Source organism: Lasioglossum baleicum, chromosome 16 (assembly GCF_051020765.1).
Source record: "Lasioglossum baleicum chromosome 16, iyLasBale1, whole genome shotgun sequence".
Lineage (NCBI taxonomy): Eukaryota > Metazoa > Arthropoda > Insecta > Hymenoptera > Halictidae > Lasioglossum > Lasioglossum baleicum.
In genome coordinates, this window is record NC_134944.1 from 11,736,193 (window position 1) to 11,757,110 (window position 20,918).

Here is a 20,918-nt window from a genome sequence, read left to right on the forward strand (position 1 = left end):
CGAAATCCAATGTTAGTAAATATTATACATTCTAAATTAAAGTAGACTTGTGAAATTAACGTATATAAATACTTCGCAAACCAATGTTAATAAATATATTACATTACAAAATGCACCACTAACAGCGCTGCGCAACACAAACAATAAATTTATACGAGAGCTCCCATCTCTACAGTCAGATACGTGTATGACCATTCACATGAACAAATACATATTGTTTATGTAAGTTGTCAAACGTGTTTATCTAAAATCTAAACAGTATCTGAAAGTTTTCAAATATACCTTTTACAAAATGTCTACCTTCTTCTTCTACACATTGTCCTATATTCTAATATCAGGATGCATCGTGTATCCTCCGACAGAATTCATCTCAGCCGGACTAACGATAAAAGATATATTCTCGGACCTGTTAGGCCGTGAAAACGAGTTCTTCATACAATACCATTTACGAAGAAGTGTAATCACGTTATTCGTACACTCTATGCTTCCATTCGGTAAATATAACATTTCTTTATTATTTCTACATTCTACATAATTAGCCTACACGATATCGATATTAATAGTTCTTCCCTTTTAGGTTATATTTGCGGATTAATTCTATTCGAGCATATCAATATTGTAAGAGTTCTACAAGGTTATCATAATTTCTGGTTAATATTTATCATCTGCGCTCTACATCTTCCGTTACACACGCTGTACAAAGTCCTGACGTGGTCTACCAACAACTGGTCCAAGCATCCCATAGTACGCAACCTTGTTACTTATTGTAATAACAATAATGTAGAGAATAATAATACTACGTGGTCTACGATCGCTTCTGACATCAACACGGAATATCGAAGGTAACACATGGTAATGTGTGCAAAACAATGCTTTTAGGTGGAAAGATATTCCCCCAAAATTTCCAGTCACTAAACCCTCGTTTGAGGATAATACGAGGGATAATTGCCTGAACTTTATCATTTTTTTTCTCTATTGTTATTGAAGATATTTGAGATGAAAAAAGACGGAACTACTCGCGCCTGCCTCCTGCATTTCATAGATTTTTTGTGGAATTGTGCGCAAATTATGAATGGTAGAAAAAAAATAAAACTATACACAATTTTCTTTCAGGATAGACAAGACCATCATAAACACGAACAGCGTATCCTGTGTGATAGCAACAGACAACTGGATAATCAAGGTGATGCCTTACAAAATCCTAGTTGCGCATCAAAGCGACACAGTTCTGATAGTCAACAAAAGCGACACGCATAATATGTCGCCCGTGACGAGAGGAGAAGTGCAATTTATTAATATCCAGGTAAATTCTCATATCCTATTAAAGCATCCCACCGATCACAGTTTTCGACAAAAAATCGGAAAAATTTCTCTAAAATGCGCCTTGATATCCAAAATATGACTGTAATTTTTTTGTGACTATAGGTGAAACCCACGAGGACTGGAGCGGAGCCTTTCGACGTCAGGATAAACGCGCTGGACTTCAAGAACTTGGAGGACAGAGTTTCGCGTCCAATCGCGATCCTGCAGAACATTAAGTTCCATAAAACTTTACTGGACCGGTTTATCGACAATTTTAAAGAGCAGGTCCAAGAAAATCCGGTTTACGAGTTCACAGATGTATGTTACCGAAAGTCTATTTTTTCGCGTTTTTCGTTATTGAGGCGATTTTTGGCTTACATGTGTATTTTTTAAGGAAGTAGGTCAATGTATCGGCTGTATGCAAGCTGCGTCGAACGTGAAATTGTTTAAACAATGTACCACAGACGTAGGTGGCCATTCTGATGACTGCGTGACGTGTTACTGTCGGCCCATGTGGTGTATAGATTGTATGGCAAAATGGTAAATATTCGTGTTATTTCATGGCTGAAAGGGTCCAGCAGGATAACAAATTTTTATTGGTATTGTGTGCAAAACGATGCTTTTAGGTGGAAAGATATTCCTCCAAAATTTCGAGTCGCTAAAACCTCGTTTGAGAGTAATACGGATTACTCTCCGTATTATATAATAGGGGATTATCTTTGAACCTAGAAGCATTGTTTTGCACAGGATAACGATAAAAATCGTGGGTCTTTTTGCAAAGATTCGAATAGTTTTATCGTAAATATATTGTTGTAGGTTCGCGTCGAGGCAGGATGAGAATGCTCCGGAAACGTGGTTGTCTTCCAAATGTACTTGTCCCCTGTGCAGAGCGAAATTCTGTATCTTGGACGTGTGTTTGATACAATCTGTTCGAGAGAGTTAGGTGATCTATTTTGGAGTGATATTATACATATAAATAGTATTTATATATATATATATTTACATATATATATATACACATAAATATATTCGTAAAGTACTGGGAAACGTAAGCTTGGTTTTTATATAAAAGTGACTTGTAATAGAATTAATAGCAGCGTCATATTAAAAAGGGCTCTGTCTATTCAGTTCATGTACAGTATACAGTGTTCGTATTTTTCATTGATGTCGACGTTACATTGTTTATAAAAGTTTAAAAAAATACGGGAATAGTCGGACTTGCTTCCTGCATTTCATAGATTTTTTCAGAATTTTGAAGAAATTATGAAGGGTAGAAAAAAAATATTTATTTAAACGTGGTGACTCGAGATTCACATTATCGACATCTGTATCTCCACCACTTGCGGGTACTCGCACAGCCCTAGTTCATAGCATATGGTTTACGTTGTTGTTGTTACATATAAACAGTAATTGTTTATACATATAATTGCAATAAATCTTGTGCGACCTTATCATGCAATTTCTGGCAGAAGCAACTGTTACGGACGACAGTTTACGTAACCACGTCGCGCCTAACGTTTGATCGCATACTCAAACAGAACGTCATACACGAGATCGCGTACTTGTGATTTCAATCAGCAAAGATAAAATTAAAAGGTCGACGCGTAGCCGCCGCCGTCGATAAATATCGGCAGATTAAGGGATTAAGAGATCCAATAATGCCCATCGCTTCCAGATAAATGTGGACATCGGGGATCGGAACAGAGATTATGCGGATTTAAGTGCTTCGTTTCGCAAAGCGATTTTTATTGTTTATTTACTCGATTATATCGTCGTTTCACGGAACATTTGAGCGTGGCGATTGATATACGACCAGCTTCGAAATTAAGCACGCCGACAGGTGATCATTTCGAAGAGACTTACCATAGGCCACCGCAATTTTCCAGTCGCATAATCCGCTCCCCAAAAGGGATTAAACATTACAAATAATGAATTTAATGCTCGTGAAATCGTTTTCCTCGGATATCTTCGAAACTATTGACTGTATTAAAAAATAGGTTAGATCAAACCTATAGATCTGGACAAGCTGCGTCTTTTATGTCGTATTACTTTTTTTCGTAAAACAAACCGTTTCCAAAAAAATTGAAGAAAATATCAGGGGCCTGTCAGCTAACTCGCCCGGCAGGTTTTCTTAAATATCTTTGAAACTATTTGCCGCATCGAAAAATGTGTTAGACAAAACCTATAGATCTGGACAAGCTGCGTCTTTTAGGTCGTATTACTTTTTTCGTAAAATAAACCGTTTTCGAGAAAAAAGCGAAAAATGTTCTTTTCTTTACGATTCGGTCTGAATATCGCGCGCCGATTACCGAACAGAACCGCTAGATGGCAGCACGGACACAAGAAAGTAGTTGAAGCTAGTTCTGATTGTTCTGATCCATAAAGTGGGTTCTGTTTCCTGCTAAAGATGGTGTACGTTCTGTTCCATGCTAAAGATGATGTAGGAGCTGTTCCAGGCTAAATACTCATTGGCTGATGGACAAAAGAGTCCAATGCCGCCGCTAACATAGAGAAAATAACTCGGACAATTGCGTATAAGCGGGATTTTATCGAAAGTTGTACGCCGTCCGGCCGGATGGCCTGGTTGCGAGGGCGTGCTGTAGGCACGCCACGACCAGCTAAATAGTACATATTCATATATTTCAATATATAAACATAAACAGCACACAGGTATTTATCCTTTCTATTTCTTTCTTTTCAGGGTAAACAATTTACGAAACAAATTCAGCGTGCCTAACGTAACTGATCATCATCTTCTTCTGCGAAGAGGCAGAGCAAGCCTAGTTTCGCGGGCACCCGGACAGGTGCGTGCCGCCAGCAGACCAGTCCGCGCGGCTGATTCATCCACTGAGTGCACCATTTACGCAACACACTCTAAGCCTGTCTAAGTAAGCCTTAGGGCAAGCCGAGCATCCTGTTCCAGATAGCGAGGTTGGGGATCCCATCATAATTTTATGCTCCCGGATTTTTTTAAAAATCGCCACGGCGACCAAAAATTGTGAAATAATTCACAGTCGTGTATGCTATTCCGTAGAATGTTCATGAATTTTTTCGTAATTGTTTGTCGAGCACAACAGAAGATATAGAGCATAATTCCCAGATATAGTGAGGCTGGGGATCCTACCACAATGTTATGATTCCAGAGTTTTTAAAAAATCGATTTTGAAACCAAAAATTCTGAAATAATTCACAGTCGTGTATGCTATTACGTACAATGTTCATGAATTTTTTCGTAATTTTTAGTCGAGCAGAACAGTGGGAATAAATAGTCTGACCCAGATAGTGAAGTCCTGACTCAGGAGAGGGGTAGCAGTGTAAGGAGGGACCATGGATCACTGCAAGGAGGAGAAGCTAACTCGACTGTGTGAAGAGGACGGACGGCAGGTGGAAGGGAGCCACGAGATGAGACACGAGACCCGCATCGGTTGCGTCGGTCTGTATTCGCGCGGTCGCCGCGATGCTGAGGACGAGTCGGACGCGGGAGCGTCCTCGAAGAGACGCGATATTAACCGCGTCCCTATTAGAGGGGCGGCCTAAACCCCCACCTACTCCGTGCGTCGCGTTACGTTGCTCTTCTAGCGAGACACATATACACATACGTACATACATATACCTGCGCAGTGCCGAAAAAACCAGGCTGGTCGGGCCTGATCGGGCCCGACGTCTGTCACCGTTGTTCCGCGCGGAATTTCCTTCGCGACACAGTCTTCGCTAGCAATCTCCAATCATTTTAACAAAAGAGAAACACCAGCGTGGGTTCAGAAAGGACTACCACGATGCGCTACAGTCTTATAATGAAAGTCTATTAATTCTAACAAACCAAGAATGCCATTGTGGGTTCAGGACGGACCCCCACAACGCGGCGTAATCTTTGCTAGGACCTAATTGGACTAGCAATCATTTCAATAGAAAAAGGACGCGATCACGGGTTCAGGAGGGACCTCCACAACGCGCCACAGTCTTCACTGTTAAACTCCTTGGGAGCTAGCAATCGTTTTAATAGAAAGAGTTCAGGACGGACCTCCACACCGCGCAACAGTCTTCGCTAGCAACCTCCTCGGGAGCTAGCAAGCTCCAATCATTTTAATACAAGAAGAACGCGATCAGGACGGACCCCCACACCGCGCCACGGTCTTCTGAAGCTAGCAATCATTCTAATAAAAAAGGAACGCGCTGCAGTCTTCGCTGAAGCCAGCTGTCACTCCAGTAGTAGAAGGATGCCATTGTGGGTTCAGGAGGGATCCCCACACCGCGCCACAGTCTTCGCTAGCAACCTCCGATCATTCTAACGAAAGAGGAACGCCATCGATGGTTTAGGAAGGACACCAAACCGCACAACAATCTTCGCTGGCAACCTCCAACCTTCGCCAGCAACCTCCAATCATTCTAATAAAAAAGGAACGCGATCAGGACGGACCCCGACTCCGCGCCACAGTCTTCGCCAGCAACCTCCAATCGTTCTAACAAAAGAAGAACGCGATCACGGGTTCAAGACGGTCCCCCACACCGCGCAACAGTCTTCGCTAGGACCTCCTTGGACTAGGAATCAGATGAATAGAAAAAGAACGGCCGCCACAAAGGACTGGAACCATTCGAATCGCGAGGAACGCTTGCGGAGAGAAAGTACGCGGCCCGAAGGACGCGAATACATCACCAAAACGCGCTCCGTCACCTGTCCGTCGTCTTTGTCGAAACGTGTACTCCAGTCTTGCGCGGAGACTCGCACGTTACAGATCGCTCTGCGCGTAGATCACAGGTACATCGCGATTATCTCCGCGGCTATCAGGAAGAACGCCGCATGTCACACACTCTCACTTTCGAGACATTGCCGTTTTGATGTTTCGGACATCAATAGGACATCAGTTAAATTCTAACTTATTTTTCAGCCTTTCGAACTTGTTTTCACGACTTTTTTCTGGTAAATACATCGATCCTGTACGATAGAGCTGAGTTAATGTATAAACTGAAGTTTTTTGAAATTGTGACACGCGACGTTCTTCATTGCAACCACAGAACTGTGGCCATAGAAGCGGTTCAGATGGTAGAATAGGTCTGAGAAGGAATTGTTGTAGGATTGTGCGGACTTTGACATCGTTGTGCAACTCAATTGTGCCCGGGATTTGTCCGGTATCTGATCGATTCTATAGATCGTTCGGTTGGGGAGAGACCTGCTGATAAATTGTTATCGCTTCGGGCACGCAGTTAGACACCGGAAAGAGATAAAAAGAAGGAGAACGAGAGGTTGAGAGTGATTCGAAAGGGATTCGGTGACGCACCGGGGAGAACCCGCGAAGGATCAGTTGAGGATGTAAATAGAAGGTTACGCGGAGAGAATTCATTCACGTGGACGAGCTAAGACGCGTCGGGGAACACGAGATCCCGTTCAATACACTACGGACGTCCGAATCGGCAACACGTGTACCTGATCTACTGGGAATAGTTGGCTGTCACGTGAGTGTTCGACATTTTCTTTTTTTTGAGATTTCATTTTGTCCCGAAAATTTTGAAATAATACACTGTTGTGCGTGGTACTTGGTACTTGGTTGGTGAATTTTTTCGTAATTTTTTTCTGAGCGGAACTCGAGAAATAGAACATGATTCTAATCCAGATAGTGAGGTTGGAGATCCTATCACGTTTGTAAGCTTCCGGATTTTTTAAACGTCGACGTTGCGACCAAAAATTCTGAAATAATTCACTGTTATGCGTACTATTAGGTAGAACGTTCATGAATTTTTTTGTAATTTATTGTCGATCAGAAATGAAGATATAAATTATAGTGTAACACAGATAGTGAGGTTGGGGATCCTATCACAATTCTGTTTTTCCGGATTTTTAAAAAATTGGTCTTGCAACCAAAAATTCTGAAATAATTCATTGTTATGCGTGCCACTAGGTATAATGTTCATGAATTTTTTGGGGATCCTATCACAATTTTATATAGTTAATGCGATTGCGTGAAACCGTTTCCGAGATGCAACCAACCGGTTCATCTACCTACCGTGTTACGCAACCGCTCCAGACTTTCGACGCACAGCCAAATTGAGATCGGTTTCATGATTGTATCTCATGTTCACTGTGCCCCCCCCCCGTGTTCGTCGAAAGTTAAAGTGCACCGATCAGAACGCTCTTCGTATTGAAGACAGATGCCTCGCGACAAGTATCGGTTCGCGCGATATTTGTTTTGATAACGAACGCGCCAAACAGATAACTAGCCGCCGCTCCCGCATACATAGTAGGAATCCAATTGACCGTGTCGCATTTTGTATACATATGTACATAAATATTTTCGCGACGAATTTTTCAGATTTTTAATTTGAAAATCCTGCCAGTGAAAAATCAAAAACCTCAAGGACATCTGTATTCTGTCGATTTGTTTGAGATTTTTGATTTTTCACAAGCAGGATTTTGATTTTAAAAATCTGAAAAAATTCACGAACAATAATAATAACAATATATCGATACTGTAAATATATAAATGTGGTCACTCTAGAACATCCACGTGAAATCGGCATTTTTTCGATTTGTTCGAAGTTTTTGGAAACCAGTTTTCGGCCGGTTTTCCCCATTGAATAACAATTGATAATTCTGAAAAAACTCTGACACATTCCGGATACCGAGCCAAATATTAGGAATTTTTTTCAGATTTTTCCGTTGCAAACTCAGCTCGTGAAAAATAAAAAACCCGAGAAAATCTGCATTTTCTCGATTTGTATGAGGTTTTTGGATTTTTCACGAGCAGGATTTTCAATTTAAAAATCTGAAAAGAATTTCAGAGTGTGTATTCGGGTGCTGGACACGTCTCAGATTTTTCTCCGAATTTCTAAACATCGTTAACTAGGGAAAAAAGTGGAAAAACTGATTTTTCGATTTTACTATAAAGCGATTCTATCGTGAGAATTATAAATAGTAGTTAACTATCTATTCGGCGCTCACCATATGTATACACGCTTCCGAGTAATTTATCGTTTTAATCGTGCTTGTACACGAGGAAATTGGTCTTCGTCAAACACTTGATGTTCTGTTTATATCTTATTTGCCGGTTGATGCGCTGCTATCATTAATTCTACAGACCTTTATTCTTCATTTTTCTGCTTCCTCGTTTCTTATTGTTAGATAACGTAAGCGCTACTTTTCTAATTAATCTGTGCAACATTGTTGAATTTTTCGATTCGCATTATCTTATCATAACTCGAACATTTTCTGGCGTTAAGTATTACATCGCTTGCAATCAAGTACCTAATCTTCTGCGGAAAAATGAGAAAACTATCAGAACAGAACATCGGAAAATTGATTTTTATTTATTTTATCTCAATATCTCATCACTGGATTTTTATAAAACTAGTATCTCCAGAATTTCAATACGAAATATGCATTTTTATCGAATTTTTGCAGATTTCCAATTTTCCTCAATTTTCTCGAAAACCGTTTGTTCTACGGAAAAAAGTAATAGAACATAAAAGACGCAGCCTGCCAAGATCTACAGGTTTTGAAGAAAAACTGCCGAGCGAGTTAGCTGACAGGCTCCTGACATTTTCATCAATTTTCTCGAAAACCGTTTGTTCTACGGAAGAAAGTAATAGAACATAAAAGACGCAGACTGTCCAGACCTACAGGTTTTGTTTAACATGTTTTTCGACGCGGTGAATAATTTAGAAGATATTCGAGAAAAACTATTTTACGAGCATTAAAAAGTGACATAGATCGTGACTGCAGACAAGAATAGAGTACTGGAACATTACACAACGATACCCGGCAAGAGAAAACAAACTGTTGTGTGACATTTCACGTATCACGACCACCCCGCGAATTTCCAGGACCCGGCCACGACAGATCGTGCCGACGCGGTGATCCTAGATCCCGACGTGATAATTCGTATCCGTAGATCCCCCGATACCTGCACCTGAGTCACAGGATCAATTTTTTTGCAACCGGTGCGGTGATTGCTCGTGACTTTATACCGTTCGTAGCTCACGTGGGAATATTTACTAGCCACATCGTATGTCCTTTCTCCTTCCTGACATTAGAAAGTCCTACATCCATTGTGTAGGTACACGTACATTCCCGCTCATAAGTCTTGGGACAGTGATGATATTCGTTTTGAATTCTGAAAAGGATTTTTAAATTGAAAATCCCGCTGGTGAAAAATGAAAAACCTCGGACAAATCGAAAGAATACAGATTTCCCTGAGGTTTTTGATTTTTTTACAAGCAGGATTTTCAATTTAAAAATCTGAGACTGATTGCAGAGTATGTATTCGGGCACTGGACACGTCTCAGATTTTTCTCCGAATTTTTAATGAATTGTTACATCGAAGATGATCCAAATAGTTTTTACATATTTTCGACGTGTGTTTTAGATTAATATCATTGTATCTATATTGTGTAGTTAATATAATTAAAGGTTCATAATCTATACGAAACAGCAGAGTTTTGCTAAAAACCAGAGGTGTGTGTGTCCTAAGATTTATGAACGGGAGTGTAAGTACGTTCCAAGCACTCAAGGATATGTCCCAGCTGCAACACCGTAGTTGTGTGCACCGCAAGCACATTCCGCCGATTCTCTCAGTACTCGATTGCTCAACGCATCCGACCGATAGCCAGATCACGTTCGTCAAACGAAACGATCTCTCGGGAAATTCGCAGAATCCGCGGCCGGCGGCTAGGAAGTTGTAAAATATCCCGGGAAAATCATTTTCCTCGAATATCTCTGAAACTGTTTGCCACATCGAAAAATATGTTCGACGAAACTTGTAGATCTTCGCGGACTGCGTCTTTTATGAGGTATTACTTTTAGTCGTAGGACAAACGCTTTTCGAGAAAATTGAGGAAAATGTCAGGGGTCTGTCAGCTAACTCGCCCGGCAGTTTTTCTTAAATATCTTCGAAACTATTCACCGCCTCGACAAACATGTCAAACAAAATCTGTAGATCTGCATAGGCTGCGTCTTTTATGTCGTATTACTTTTCATCGAAGAACAAACGGTTTCCGAGAAAATTCAGGAAAATATCAGGGACCTGTCAGCGAACTCGCACGGCCGACTCGCGACGTATATCGGTCTGATGATTTTCTCAATTTTTTCGAAAACCGTTCGTTTTACGAAAAAAAGTAACACCACATAAAAGACGCAGCCTGTCAAGATCTACAGGTTTCTTCTAACATATTTTTCGACACAGTCAATAATTTAGGAGATATTCGAGATAAACGATTTAATTTGCATGTAATGAATCATTTTTTAATGTTCAAGTCTTTGAAAAACATTAAACAAAACATCAATTTTCGCCAAAAGAAGACGACAATAATCGATATACCAATTTGTCAACCGATGGTAAACGTTCAACAATACACAGGCTCGATGTTGACACAGATCCACAGTTTTTTAAGTTTAACCGAACGGAAGAATTATGCAAATATTATTCCATGTTCGTACATGAGAATATACGAGAACTACAATGCGTTCATTGCGATACATTAATTATGTCGGTTGGTCGAACGTCTTGACGTCAATGTGCTTCAGAGCGTGAGCATTATTTGCCCCGGAACACAAATATTTCAAATACAATTTAATATTTTATTTTCAAAGTTCTGCACATACTTTCAAATGAATATGATTATTTATTACTTACTATTTAAAATACCATATTCCCCAGCTCTGGCTTAAAGGCTAAGACCATTCGCCACCGTTCGCGATATCTTTCTGTCGTATCTTCGGAAACGCTTATTCCTGGATCAGCGTTTACCGCTTCTGGTAATTCCCCACAACATTTGCAATTATATTGGATTAGTTCTCGACGCTTGCCGAAGATAACGCTGTACAATAAATTGTCACTTTTTCAGTAACTGAGGACTGAGTCACATCACGATCTATGTAAATGCACGGATCCGATGGTTTTCTTAGATCGAAGATTTACCTATATCGGATACCAATCTATAAATTATTCTACATATATATAGAAGAATAAAATTAAAAATAATTTTTTTTTTGTAAATAAATTTATATTACACACACACACACACACACACCTATATATTATATATTGTATATTATTATTCAAAATTGGACGTCTGCATATTAAAAAATATCAAAAGACAAACAAAATGGATTCGTATTGATGGAACGAAAATTTAGAAACAACGCTAATTTAACATTAGAAGTTCCATATGTGCCATTTGAATATTTACATAGAAGTAAAACCAAGGACATTTTGCATTATGAGCATTACTCACACTCGGCTGTTTGCATACAATAGCATATTATGGCAATTAGGCTCAGCGACGTTTAAAACGTGAAAAAATAATATCCACAGTTAGAATCCGAGCAGGTGTTGAATAACACGTTATAACACGTGAGTGTGTATTTGTGCGTCGATTGTTTTTGTTAATTATAATTGGTTGTTAAGTACGCGCGTATAATACATATATTTCACCGTGTGTCGGCATCAAATCGAAAAATCAGTTTTCCCCCGTTTTCCCTTGTTAACGAGATGTTTAGAAATTCGGAGAAAAATCTGAGACGTGTCTAGCACCCAAATACATACTCTGCGATTTGTTTCACATTTTTCAATTGAAAATCCTGCCTGTGAAAAATCAAAAACGTCTAACAAACAGATTTTCTTGAGGTTTTTGATTTTTCACAAGCAGGATTTTCAATTTAAAAATCTGAAAAAATTCACGAGCAATAATAACGACAATATATTGGTTCTATAAAAATATAAATGTGGTCGCTCTAGAACTTCCATGTGAAATCGGCATTTTTTCGATTTGTTCGAGGTTTTTGGAAACCAGTTTTCGGCCCATTTTCCTCACTGAAAGACAATTGATAATTCTGAAAAAACTCTGACACATTCCGAATACCGAGCCAAATATTAGGAATTTTTTTCAGATTTTTCCGTTGCAAACTCAGCTCGTGAAAAATAAAAAACCCGAGAAAATCTGCATTTTCTCGATTTGTTCGAGGTTTTTGGATTTTTCACGAGCAGGATTTTCAATTTAAAAATCTGAAAAGAATTTCAGAGTGTGTATTCGGGTGCTGGACACGTCTCAGATTTTCCTCCGAATTTCTAAACATCGTTAACTAGGGAAAACAGGGGAGAAACTGATTTCTCGATTGTACCCCATAACTACGCTCCCGATCGAGATACAGGGTTGAAATTTTGCACAGTATGTTTTCTCTGAATGTCGCATTGTGCGTATATAATTCGGCTCAAGGGCACTTCGCAAATAATTCGTGTCCGCATGTGTTTATCGTTTGATCGTCGCGCTCCGTAGGGGATCAATTCAAATGAATACCTGTCAATGTCCACGAATTACGGTAATCTACTCGATAAGACAATTTGCGTATCGGTGGAAAATTTCCAGCGATAAACACTCCGATATAGTATAGTAAGTACTATACTTAACTTATCCGTAAAGAGGACAAACGAGACGAGAAAAAGAAACGCGACGAATTAAGGCTTTGTTTCCAAACATGGTTATCCGAATCTGATCTCCTTATCAGTCATTCGCGAAATCGGCTACTCATCGTTCTATCCTTCTGCGGCGTCATGTGATAAAAAAGAAGTACTATAAAATATTATAAAATATATACAGGTTGTACCTCCTAAACGGTCGGGAATAGAGGAAAATGTTATAAGAAAAAGTTGAATAGCATCAGACGGTGCATACTGCGCAACTAATTTTATGCACTTTTGTGCATCGGTGCATCAGAAAAATGCAACTGCACTTTTTAAAAAAAATGGAAACCTAGATTTTTGACTGCACCAATCGATGCAGTTTGTTGTGCTCTACATAAAAGCACTAACACACTTATGCCCTAAACTTATTCGTTAGGAAGTTATCGAAGCTAAAAGTTCACTGAATTATAGAACTTTTATACAATAACGAAATAATATATATAACGAATAGTATAATATATAACGAATAGTACTTTTTTATAACGAATGTTCAGCTGAATCGATTGATGTATTAAAAAATACCTCATTCCATTTAAAAAAATGAAGTTGACCTTCATATGTCCTTTACGCGTCCGTCTGTAAAAAAGATAAATACACTACATAATGTACCCCTTCAGACCATGCAACTTCTGTATACAAAACTTTTTCGTGCAACGCATACTTTGGAAGTTACTATAGGTGTGCAAGTTGCGTGGACCACCCTGTATATGTATGTATATGTAATACTATAAAATACATATACTATAAAAATAATCTTCGCCTGACAGCTCACCTATATCGATAAGAGTATCGTATTTGCGGGGAACGATTGCCCCCTTGTATTTTGTACGATTGATTGGCGATAAAGAAACTCGTAGCGATAACAATTCTATAAATTAAACGGTCGTTAATTGTCGTCTGATTCCGAGAGATTTCTTTTTTCGTTTCTGATAATTACATTTGAACGATAGCCGAAGCTAAACAACGTACAACGGCCAACGCCATGAACGCGATTCGCGGTTACATATGTATAGCGCACTCTTCAGAGTCACCTTGAAACGACACCTGACGTTTTCTTCAATTTTCACGAAAACCGTGCGTTTTACTGGAAAAAGTGACAGGACACAAAAGACGCAGCCTGTCCAGACCTATAGATTTTGTTGGACATATTTTTCGACGCGTTAAATAGTTTCGAAGATATTCAAGAAAACCTATACTTTGCTTCCAGGTTCACCATGGGCAAGGGGAAGAAGGAGCAAGCAGCCATGGACAATCCGATGCAGGAATTCAGCAGCAGGTATTTCCATTGTCATTGTTAAACTACGATTATGCAATTCGCAATTTTTCTAGCCAAATTTTAAAAAACTCTAATGGATCGAAACGTTATTTTATCCGTGGTACAAATTAAATTACAAATACAAATTAAACAAATTAAATTCGTACTAAATTATCCATTATTTTTTCTGTCAATGACAGAACTGTTTGAAAAATTTGCGATATTTATCTGATCGAAACGAGGCAAAACGAGATACAACGCCGAGCATATTTGCTCGTTCGATTGACAATTCAGTGGAATGTCGCTTATCCGAACGAATGATACAATATTGTTTCCGAAGAAAATTCAAGTCAAGTGATTTACGATCCTAGTCCTCCACTCATCCAGGGCAAATCATTGTTCCTTTTATCAGACATGATCGATCGAGCCTGATAAAATTTCGACGCCACTGTACCATTATCGGGCAGGCCATCAGTTTTCTTTCTATCATCATTCGTTGGAGAATCTGTCGGTTTAACTTTGATGGACGTGCTGATTGGCACTGGTAATGTGATAATTAATTGGCACATATGAAGGAGACGGCTCTCACACTTTTCAACACGTTTAAATATACAGGGTGTCCCACGCAACTGGACATATGTTACATACACATATATTACTAATATGTATGTTACATATGAATGTAATGTTTCTTTTGTTTTCAGTACGAAGATAGCGTCTGTTGAGATTGGTACATTCAACGAGAAAGATGAATTGTACAATCCTTTCGAGCATCGCGATAAGAAGGATGCCAATTCGTAAGTTGTCATTTTCTCGCTTTTTCAATTGAACTGTCTCGGTAGGGCCTCGGCCATTCGATACGGCATCAAGACAAAACATACTGTGCAAAATTTCAACCCGCTTTCTCCATCGGAAGGGCAGTTACGGGGTAAAATCGAAAGATCAGTTTTTCGACTCTTTTCACTAGTTAACGATGTTTAGAGATTCGGAGAAAAATCTGAGACATGTCCAGCACCCAAATACACACTCTGAAATTCTTTTCAGATTTTTAAATTGAAAATCCTGCTTGTGAAAAATCAGAAACCTCATACAAATCGAGAAAATGCAGATTTTCTCGGGTTTTTTATTTTTCACGAGCTGAGTTTGCAACGGAAAAATCTGAAAAAAATTCCTAATATGTGGCTCGGTATCCGGAATGTGTCAGAGTTTTTTCAGAATTATCAATTGTCTTTCAGTGAGGAAAACCGGCCGAAAACTGGATTTCAAAAACCTCGAACAAATCGAAAAAATGCTGATTTCATGTGGAAGTTCCAGAGCGACCACGTTTATATTATTACAGGACCGATATATTCTTATCAGTATTGTTCACGAATTTTTTCAGATTTTATGGTCGAGTACGTCGTAAAAAAAAAAAATAAAAACCGTCGTTTTCGATGTTTTTTCCGCGAGGAACTAAGATTACCTGAAAATTGTTGGGTTCCATTTAATCTACAAGTCTATTAGTCACTGATAAACGTTGAACGTTTCACAGAAATAATTATAAAGTTAAATTAGTGTTCGAGACTTTCCATGAACGTGAATTTTTTATTTTTGTGCTGGACAGATTGTCTCAGATCTTTCGATTTTATTACCTGATTCGATTCTACCCTTCCGATAGAGATAGAGGGTTGAAAATTTGCACCGTATGTTTTCTCTTGATGCCGTAGCTGTACCCTGTGTTAAATATTACAGGGATGTCGGGGCGCTGGCGCATTTGCTGAAATCCTCGCTGGGGACTGGAATTTTAGCGATGCCGAACGCGATTCGAAACGGCGGATTGTTGTTCGGTGGCATCGGTACGATAATAATTGGGTTCATATGCGCTCATTGTGTCCACATTCTGGTTCGCTCTTCCCACGTGCTCTGCAAGAGGACGAAAACACCGCAGATGACGTACGCAGAGACAGCTGAAGCCGCATTCCGTTATGGACCGAAACCAGTCCGACCTTTGGCGAACATCAGTCGAATGTTTGTAAAAACCGCATTGTGTGCTACTTACGTAGGTGGTGCATGCGTTTACGTGGTCTTCATCGCGTCCTCGATCGAGCAGGTACGATCTCCTTGCTTCATCCGATCCTCTTTGTTCTCCTCCAGCGTATTCTCTCCGACGTGTTTCGCCTCGCGCCAACTCAACCTTCGATTCGACGGACGAAATCAGTCGCTCAACTTGTCCTCGGCAATGACGAACTTGTGCACGTTTCACTGTACACGGTGAGACGATTAAAACGGGCAATGTCAGACGAGTTTCAAGTCGGTACATGTACCACGGGGGTAGTTACAGGGTGCGGTTTAATCAATTGTTATTTATTTCTTCTGTTTTGATCAACAAAAAATTACGAAAAAATTCACGAACATTGTACCTAATAGCACACATAACACTGAATTATTTCAGAATTTTTGGTTGCCATTTCGATTTTTAAAAAAATCCGAAAGTCTTCGGAGTACCGGAACATTGGCAATTTTATGGTTCCAGATTTTTCAAAAATCGATTTTGCAACCAAAAATTCTGAAATAATTCACTGTGGTGTTTGCCACTAGGTAGAATGTCCATGAATTTTTTCGTAATTTTTATCAGACGTCATGGGATCAATCGATCACATTGGCGATCAATTACTTACATTGGCGATCTATCTGTTAATATATTAATCTTTTGAAAACGAGTCATGCAATTCATGGAAGGAAGTCGAAGACACATATAACGATGTGATGAAGAAAAAAAATTACTCAAATTAATGATTCTAACGACGCGATGATACTTGTCAGATTTTAATCTCACAAGTGCCCCATCCTTTTTTGATAATTTTATCAATTTTATCAGATTGACGTCACGCTAAAACTAATTAATTGATGGAATCAAAGTTTGTGCAAAATTTTAACCCTAATACTCGTGTCCACCACCTAAATACATACTCTGCAATCAGTTTTAGATTTATAAATTGAAAATCCTGCTTATAACAAATCCAAAACCTCGAAAAAATCAAAGAATTGCAGATTTCACATAGAAATTCTAGAGCGACCACATTTATATGTATTTTTACAGGACCAATATATTGTTATTATTTTTGTTCGTGAATTTTTTCAGATTTTTAAGGAAATCTGTTTGTTAGAGGTTTTTGATTTTTCACAGGCAGGATTCTTAATTTAAAAATCTGAAACAAATTGCGGAGTATATACATATATTTGGGTGCTGGACATGTCTCAGATTTTTCTCCGAATTTCTAAACATCGTTAACTAGTGAAAAGAGGGGAAAAACTGATTTTTCGATTTTATCCCATAGCTACCCTCCCGATAGAGATACAGGGTTGAAATTTTGCACAGTATGTTTCCTCTTGACGTCCTATCGAATGACTCATCGGCCATCAATTTTATACGGGGTTCCCAAGAATAAATTAAAAATGCTTGACCGCATCACGACAAAAATTACATAATCCTCTTCATTTGTGTACAACCGGATGTTAAAATAATCGCACTAAAAAGAATGTTAGTTAAACCAATGTGACTGAAGAAGAACAATTCATGGTCACGTGTGCTGAGAAAAAAAGATATTTTACCTCTGATTTTCTGTGATTGAAAAGGTATTTCTTTTTTCGCTCGTTCGAAATTTATCGTTTCGCCCGATAAGCGATCAGCAAAAGTGAAAAAACGTTGATTTCAAGGCGATGACAAATCGGAGGCGATAGTTGCTCGTTTGAGAATCGCGTATTCCCGGATATAATAAAGCAAAAACGAATCGTAAACGATTCAAGAATGTTGGAGATAATCAAGGTGATCAAGTTGAACAATTTACGTTGCACATCGTATTCGTACATGTATATTTCTGATTTCCGTATGGGTTTCAGTGTCATTGTGTTCTTCTATACGTATATACAGGGTGTGCATTTGAATTCGAACACCTACATTATTTGCGCTGCTGTTCTTCTCGAATATCTTCTAAACTATTTACCCAGTTGAAAAACATGTTAGACAAAACCTGTAGATCTGGACAGGCTATGTCTTTTATGTCATATTGCTTTTTTGCGTGGAACGAACAGTTTCCGAGAAAATTAATAAAAATGTCAGTGACGTGTCGGTTAGCAGGCCGAGCGAGGTAAGCGACACATCGCTGACATTTTCCTCAATTTTCTCGAAAACCGTTTGTTTTACGAAAAAAAGTAATACAGCATGAAAGATGCAGCCTGCCAAGATCTACAGGTTTTGTCTAACACATTTTTCGATGCGGCAAATAGTTTCGAAGATATTCGAGAAAAACGATTGTATGAGTATTTAATTGTATTTTAGTGCTTAACGGATCGAACTGAAACTTTGCTAAGATATTTTGTTAATTATTATTTATTACTAAATTTGTTTCAGGTAGCGAATTATAACAGCGGCATGGAAATATCATCCCGCTACTACATTCTAGCGTTAATACCAGCGGTGTTGCTGTTGGGCCAGATACGAAGTCTGAAATACATGGTGCCGATTTCCATGGTTGCCAATATTTGCATGATGGCAGGCTTTGCGATCACTCTGTACTACATTTTCAGGGACATCCAATTTTCGTCGAACGTGAAACTGATCGCATCGGCCGCGCAGCTACCGACGTTTTTCGCAACAGTGATATTTGCGATTGAAGGTATCGGTGTTGTAAGTACCCTCTTTTATATTTCTGGTTAATGTTCGGTTTAGAGGACCACAAATTTCTTCCATTTTGTTGGGTAATCCCGTAGATTTTGGCGAGAGAATGCCGAAAATCCAAGTTTCAATGCTAGGAATCCAGCGGTTCGAAAGTTACGCGCGTTTAAAGTACGACGCGGCTTTGCCAGTAAGAAACAGTGAAAATCGGTGAACTTTAAAAATGCATAACTTTCGAACCAGTGGATTCCTAACAATGAAACTATGATTTTCGGCATTCTATCGTCAAAATCTACAGGATCGTTTGAAAAACAGTTCAAAATTTGTAGTCCTCTAAACCGAACACTAATAGTTTAAGAACAGTTAAATGTTTATGACAAACGAGGCTACTCTTTCTTTAATTATATTTAAATACACAATTACTTATTGAGTTGAACTCCTACTGATTGAGAGATATTATCCAATTATAATCCAATTATAGAATTATGTAATGAAATGAATTTTGCGCGCAGGTGATGCCTGTGGAGAACAGCATGCGGAATCCTGAACACTTTCTCGGATGCCCGAGCGTCCTGAATATAACCATGTCGATAGTGGTGGCCCTCTATGCTGTATTAGGTATATTCGGTTATTTAGCGTACGGCGAGGACGTGAAGGCAAGCATCACGCTTAGTATACCAATTGGTGAAATGTAAGTTACATCATATAATGGTTATATATTATATTATACAATCCTCAAAAGAATTAAGGGATCACTTTACGTGATCATAACTGCGTCAAAAATTTTGAGGAGTATATATTAGATTTTACATTATATTTTACACACTTACGTTTTTCAGTTTGGGTCAAGCCGTGAAAATACTGATCGCTGTGGCTGTTCTGTTCACCTACGGTCTCCAGTACTTCGTTCCAATGGAGATCATGTGGGCTGCGATAAAGGACAAATGCAGTCACAAATACCAGGGCTTGTGCGAAACGCTGTTGAGGGCGTTCGTGGTTATGTTCACAGGCAAGTATTATTTCTTCAGTTCTGATTCAACGGAAAATTGCGAAAAAATTCATGGACATTCTACCGAGTGACACACGCGACAGTGAATTATTACAGAATTTTTGGTTGCAAAATACATTTTTTAAAAATCCGGAAACATAACATTGTGATAGGCTCCCTATCCTCATCATCTGGGTTACACTATGCTCTATTTCTTCTGTTCTGCTCAACAAAAAATTATGAAAAAATTCACGAACATTCTACCTAATAGTATACACGACGGTGAATTATTTCAGAATTTTTCGTTGCGAATTCAATTGTTTAAAAATCCGGAAAGTGTAATACAATCTTGAGATTCATTTAATAAAAATTGTAATTCGTTGTCGTTCACAGTGGTGGTGGCGCTGCTTGTGCCGAAACTGGAGCCGTTCATCTCGCTGGTCGGTGCGATATTTTTCTCGGTGCTCGGCATCAGCATTCCGGCGGTGGTCGAGACGATTTCTTGCTGGGAGGGCCACCTGGGCCCGTACAAATGGAGGCTCTGGAAAAACACCATGCTGCTGGTGTTCTCGCTGTTCGCGTTAGTATTCGGCTCGTGGATCTCCATAGTGGACATAATCAAGCTTTATCGCGAGTGAGGGCCGCGACGTGCCTTCGAAAGACTCGGCGAGACCAGAATTCGTTAAACGATTCCGTAACTGTCGGCCAGCGAACGTGACATTACGCGCTTTACAATCGACGTCGATAGCATTCACTTCGGAAGTCTTGCATTGTGCATTTCGTATTTATTCTCGCTGTCCACTTAGGCATTTTTACGTGATTTTATAGCAAGCCGGATCGCGCACAGTCCAACGGAATTAAATTATTTTTGTGTACGACGAAAAGTGTGTTTGCTCAGTGAGAAGTGTTCGTTCACCGATCTCACACCTAACACGTTATTGTAAGATATAAATGTAAAATATATGAGGATGAGAGAGAGAGACGCGTAGCTGCATAGTTTTATCAAGGAAAAGATACGCGTCTCTGCAATCGTGTGTGTGTGCGTGTGCGTGTGAGAGAGAGAGAGAGAGAGAGAGAGAGAGAGACCTCTACTGTGACTGTGAACAAGTTCTGCACCGTACCTGTGACAAATTTTTAGACCGTAACTATCTCTGCCGTAACTGTGACACAAAATCTCCAACGTAACGATGAAAATTGTATCCCCACCGTAACTAGGAAGATTGTATTCCCACCGTTACTGTGGAGAATATCTCCACCATAACTGTGAAA

At 39.3% G+C, this 20,918-nt stretch overlaps 2 protein-coding genes across 3 annotated transcripts; both read left to right on the forward strand.

Moving 5' to 3' along the window:
* The first annotated feature begins 169 nt into the window (after window positions 1-169).
* LOC143216827 (E3 ubiquitin-protein ligase TM129) lies at window positions 170-2,443 on the forward strand. Its single transcript, XM_076440304.1, has 6 exons — window positions 170-494; window positions 578-842; window positions 1,114-1,303; window positions 1,426-1,620; window positions 1,697-1,842; window positions 2,119-2,443. Exons 1-6 carry the CDS (start codon window positions 293-295, stop codon window positions 2,243-2,245), a joined length of 1,125 nt encoding a protein of 374 aa, XP_076296419.1. The 5' UTR covers window positions 170-292; the 3' UTR covers window positions 2,246-2,443.
* A 4,169-nt stretch (window positions 2,444-6,612) lies between these two features.
* Window positions 6,613-20,823, forward strand: LOC143216824 (proton-coupled amino acid transporter-like protein pathetic). 2 transcript variants are annotated; one of them, XM_076440299.1, is made up of 8 exons: window positions 6,613-6,753; window positions 13,960-14,028; window positions 14,712-14,804; window positions 15,739-16,096; window positions 18,398-18,673; window positions 19,174-19,352; window positions 19,501-19,670; window positions 20,043-20,823. In XM_076440299.1, the coding sequence occupies exons 2-8, from the start codon at window positions 13,967-13,969 to the stop codon at window positions 20,285-20,287; spliced, it is 1,383 nt and encodes a 460-aa protein (XP_076296414.1). In that variant the 5' UTR covers window positions 6,613-6,753; window positions 13,960-13,966; the 3' UTR covers window positions 20,288-20,823. The 2 variants fall into 2 exon arrangements, with proteins under 2 accessions (XP_076296414.1, XP_076296415.1); XM_076440300.1 differs by lacking the exon at window positions 6,613-6,753 and adding an exon at window positions 11,273-11,645.
* The last annotated feature ends 95 nt before the right edge of the window (window positions 20,824-20,918 follow it).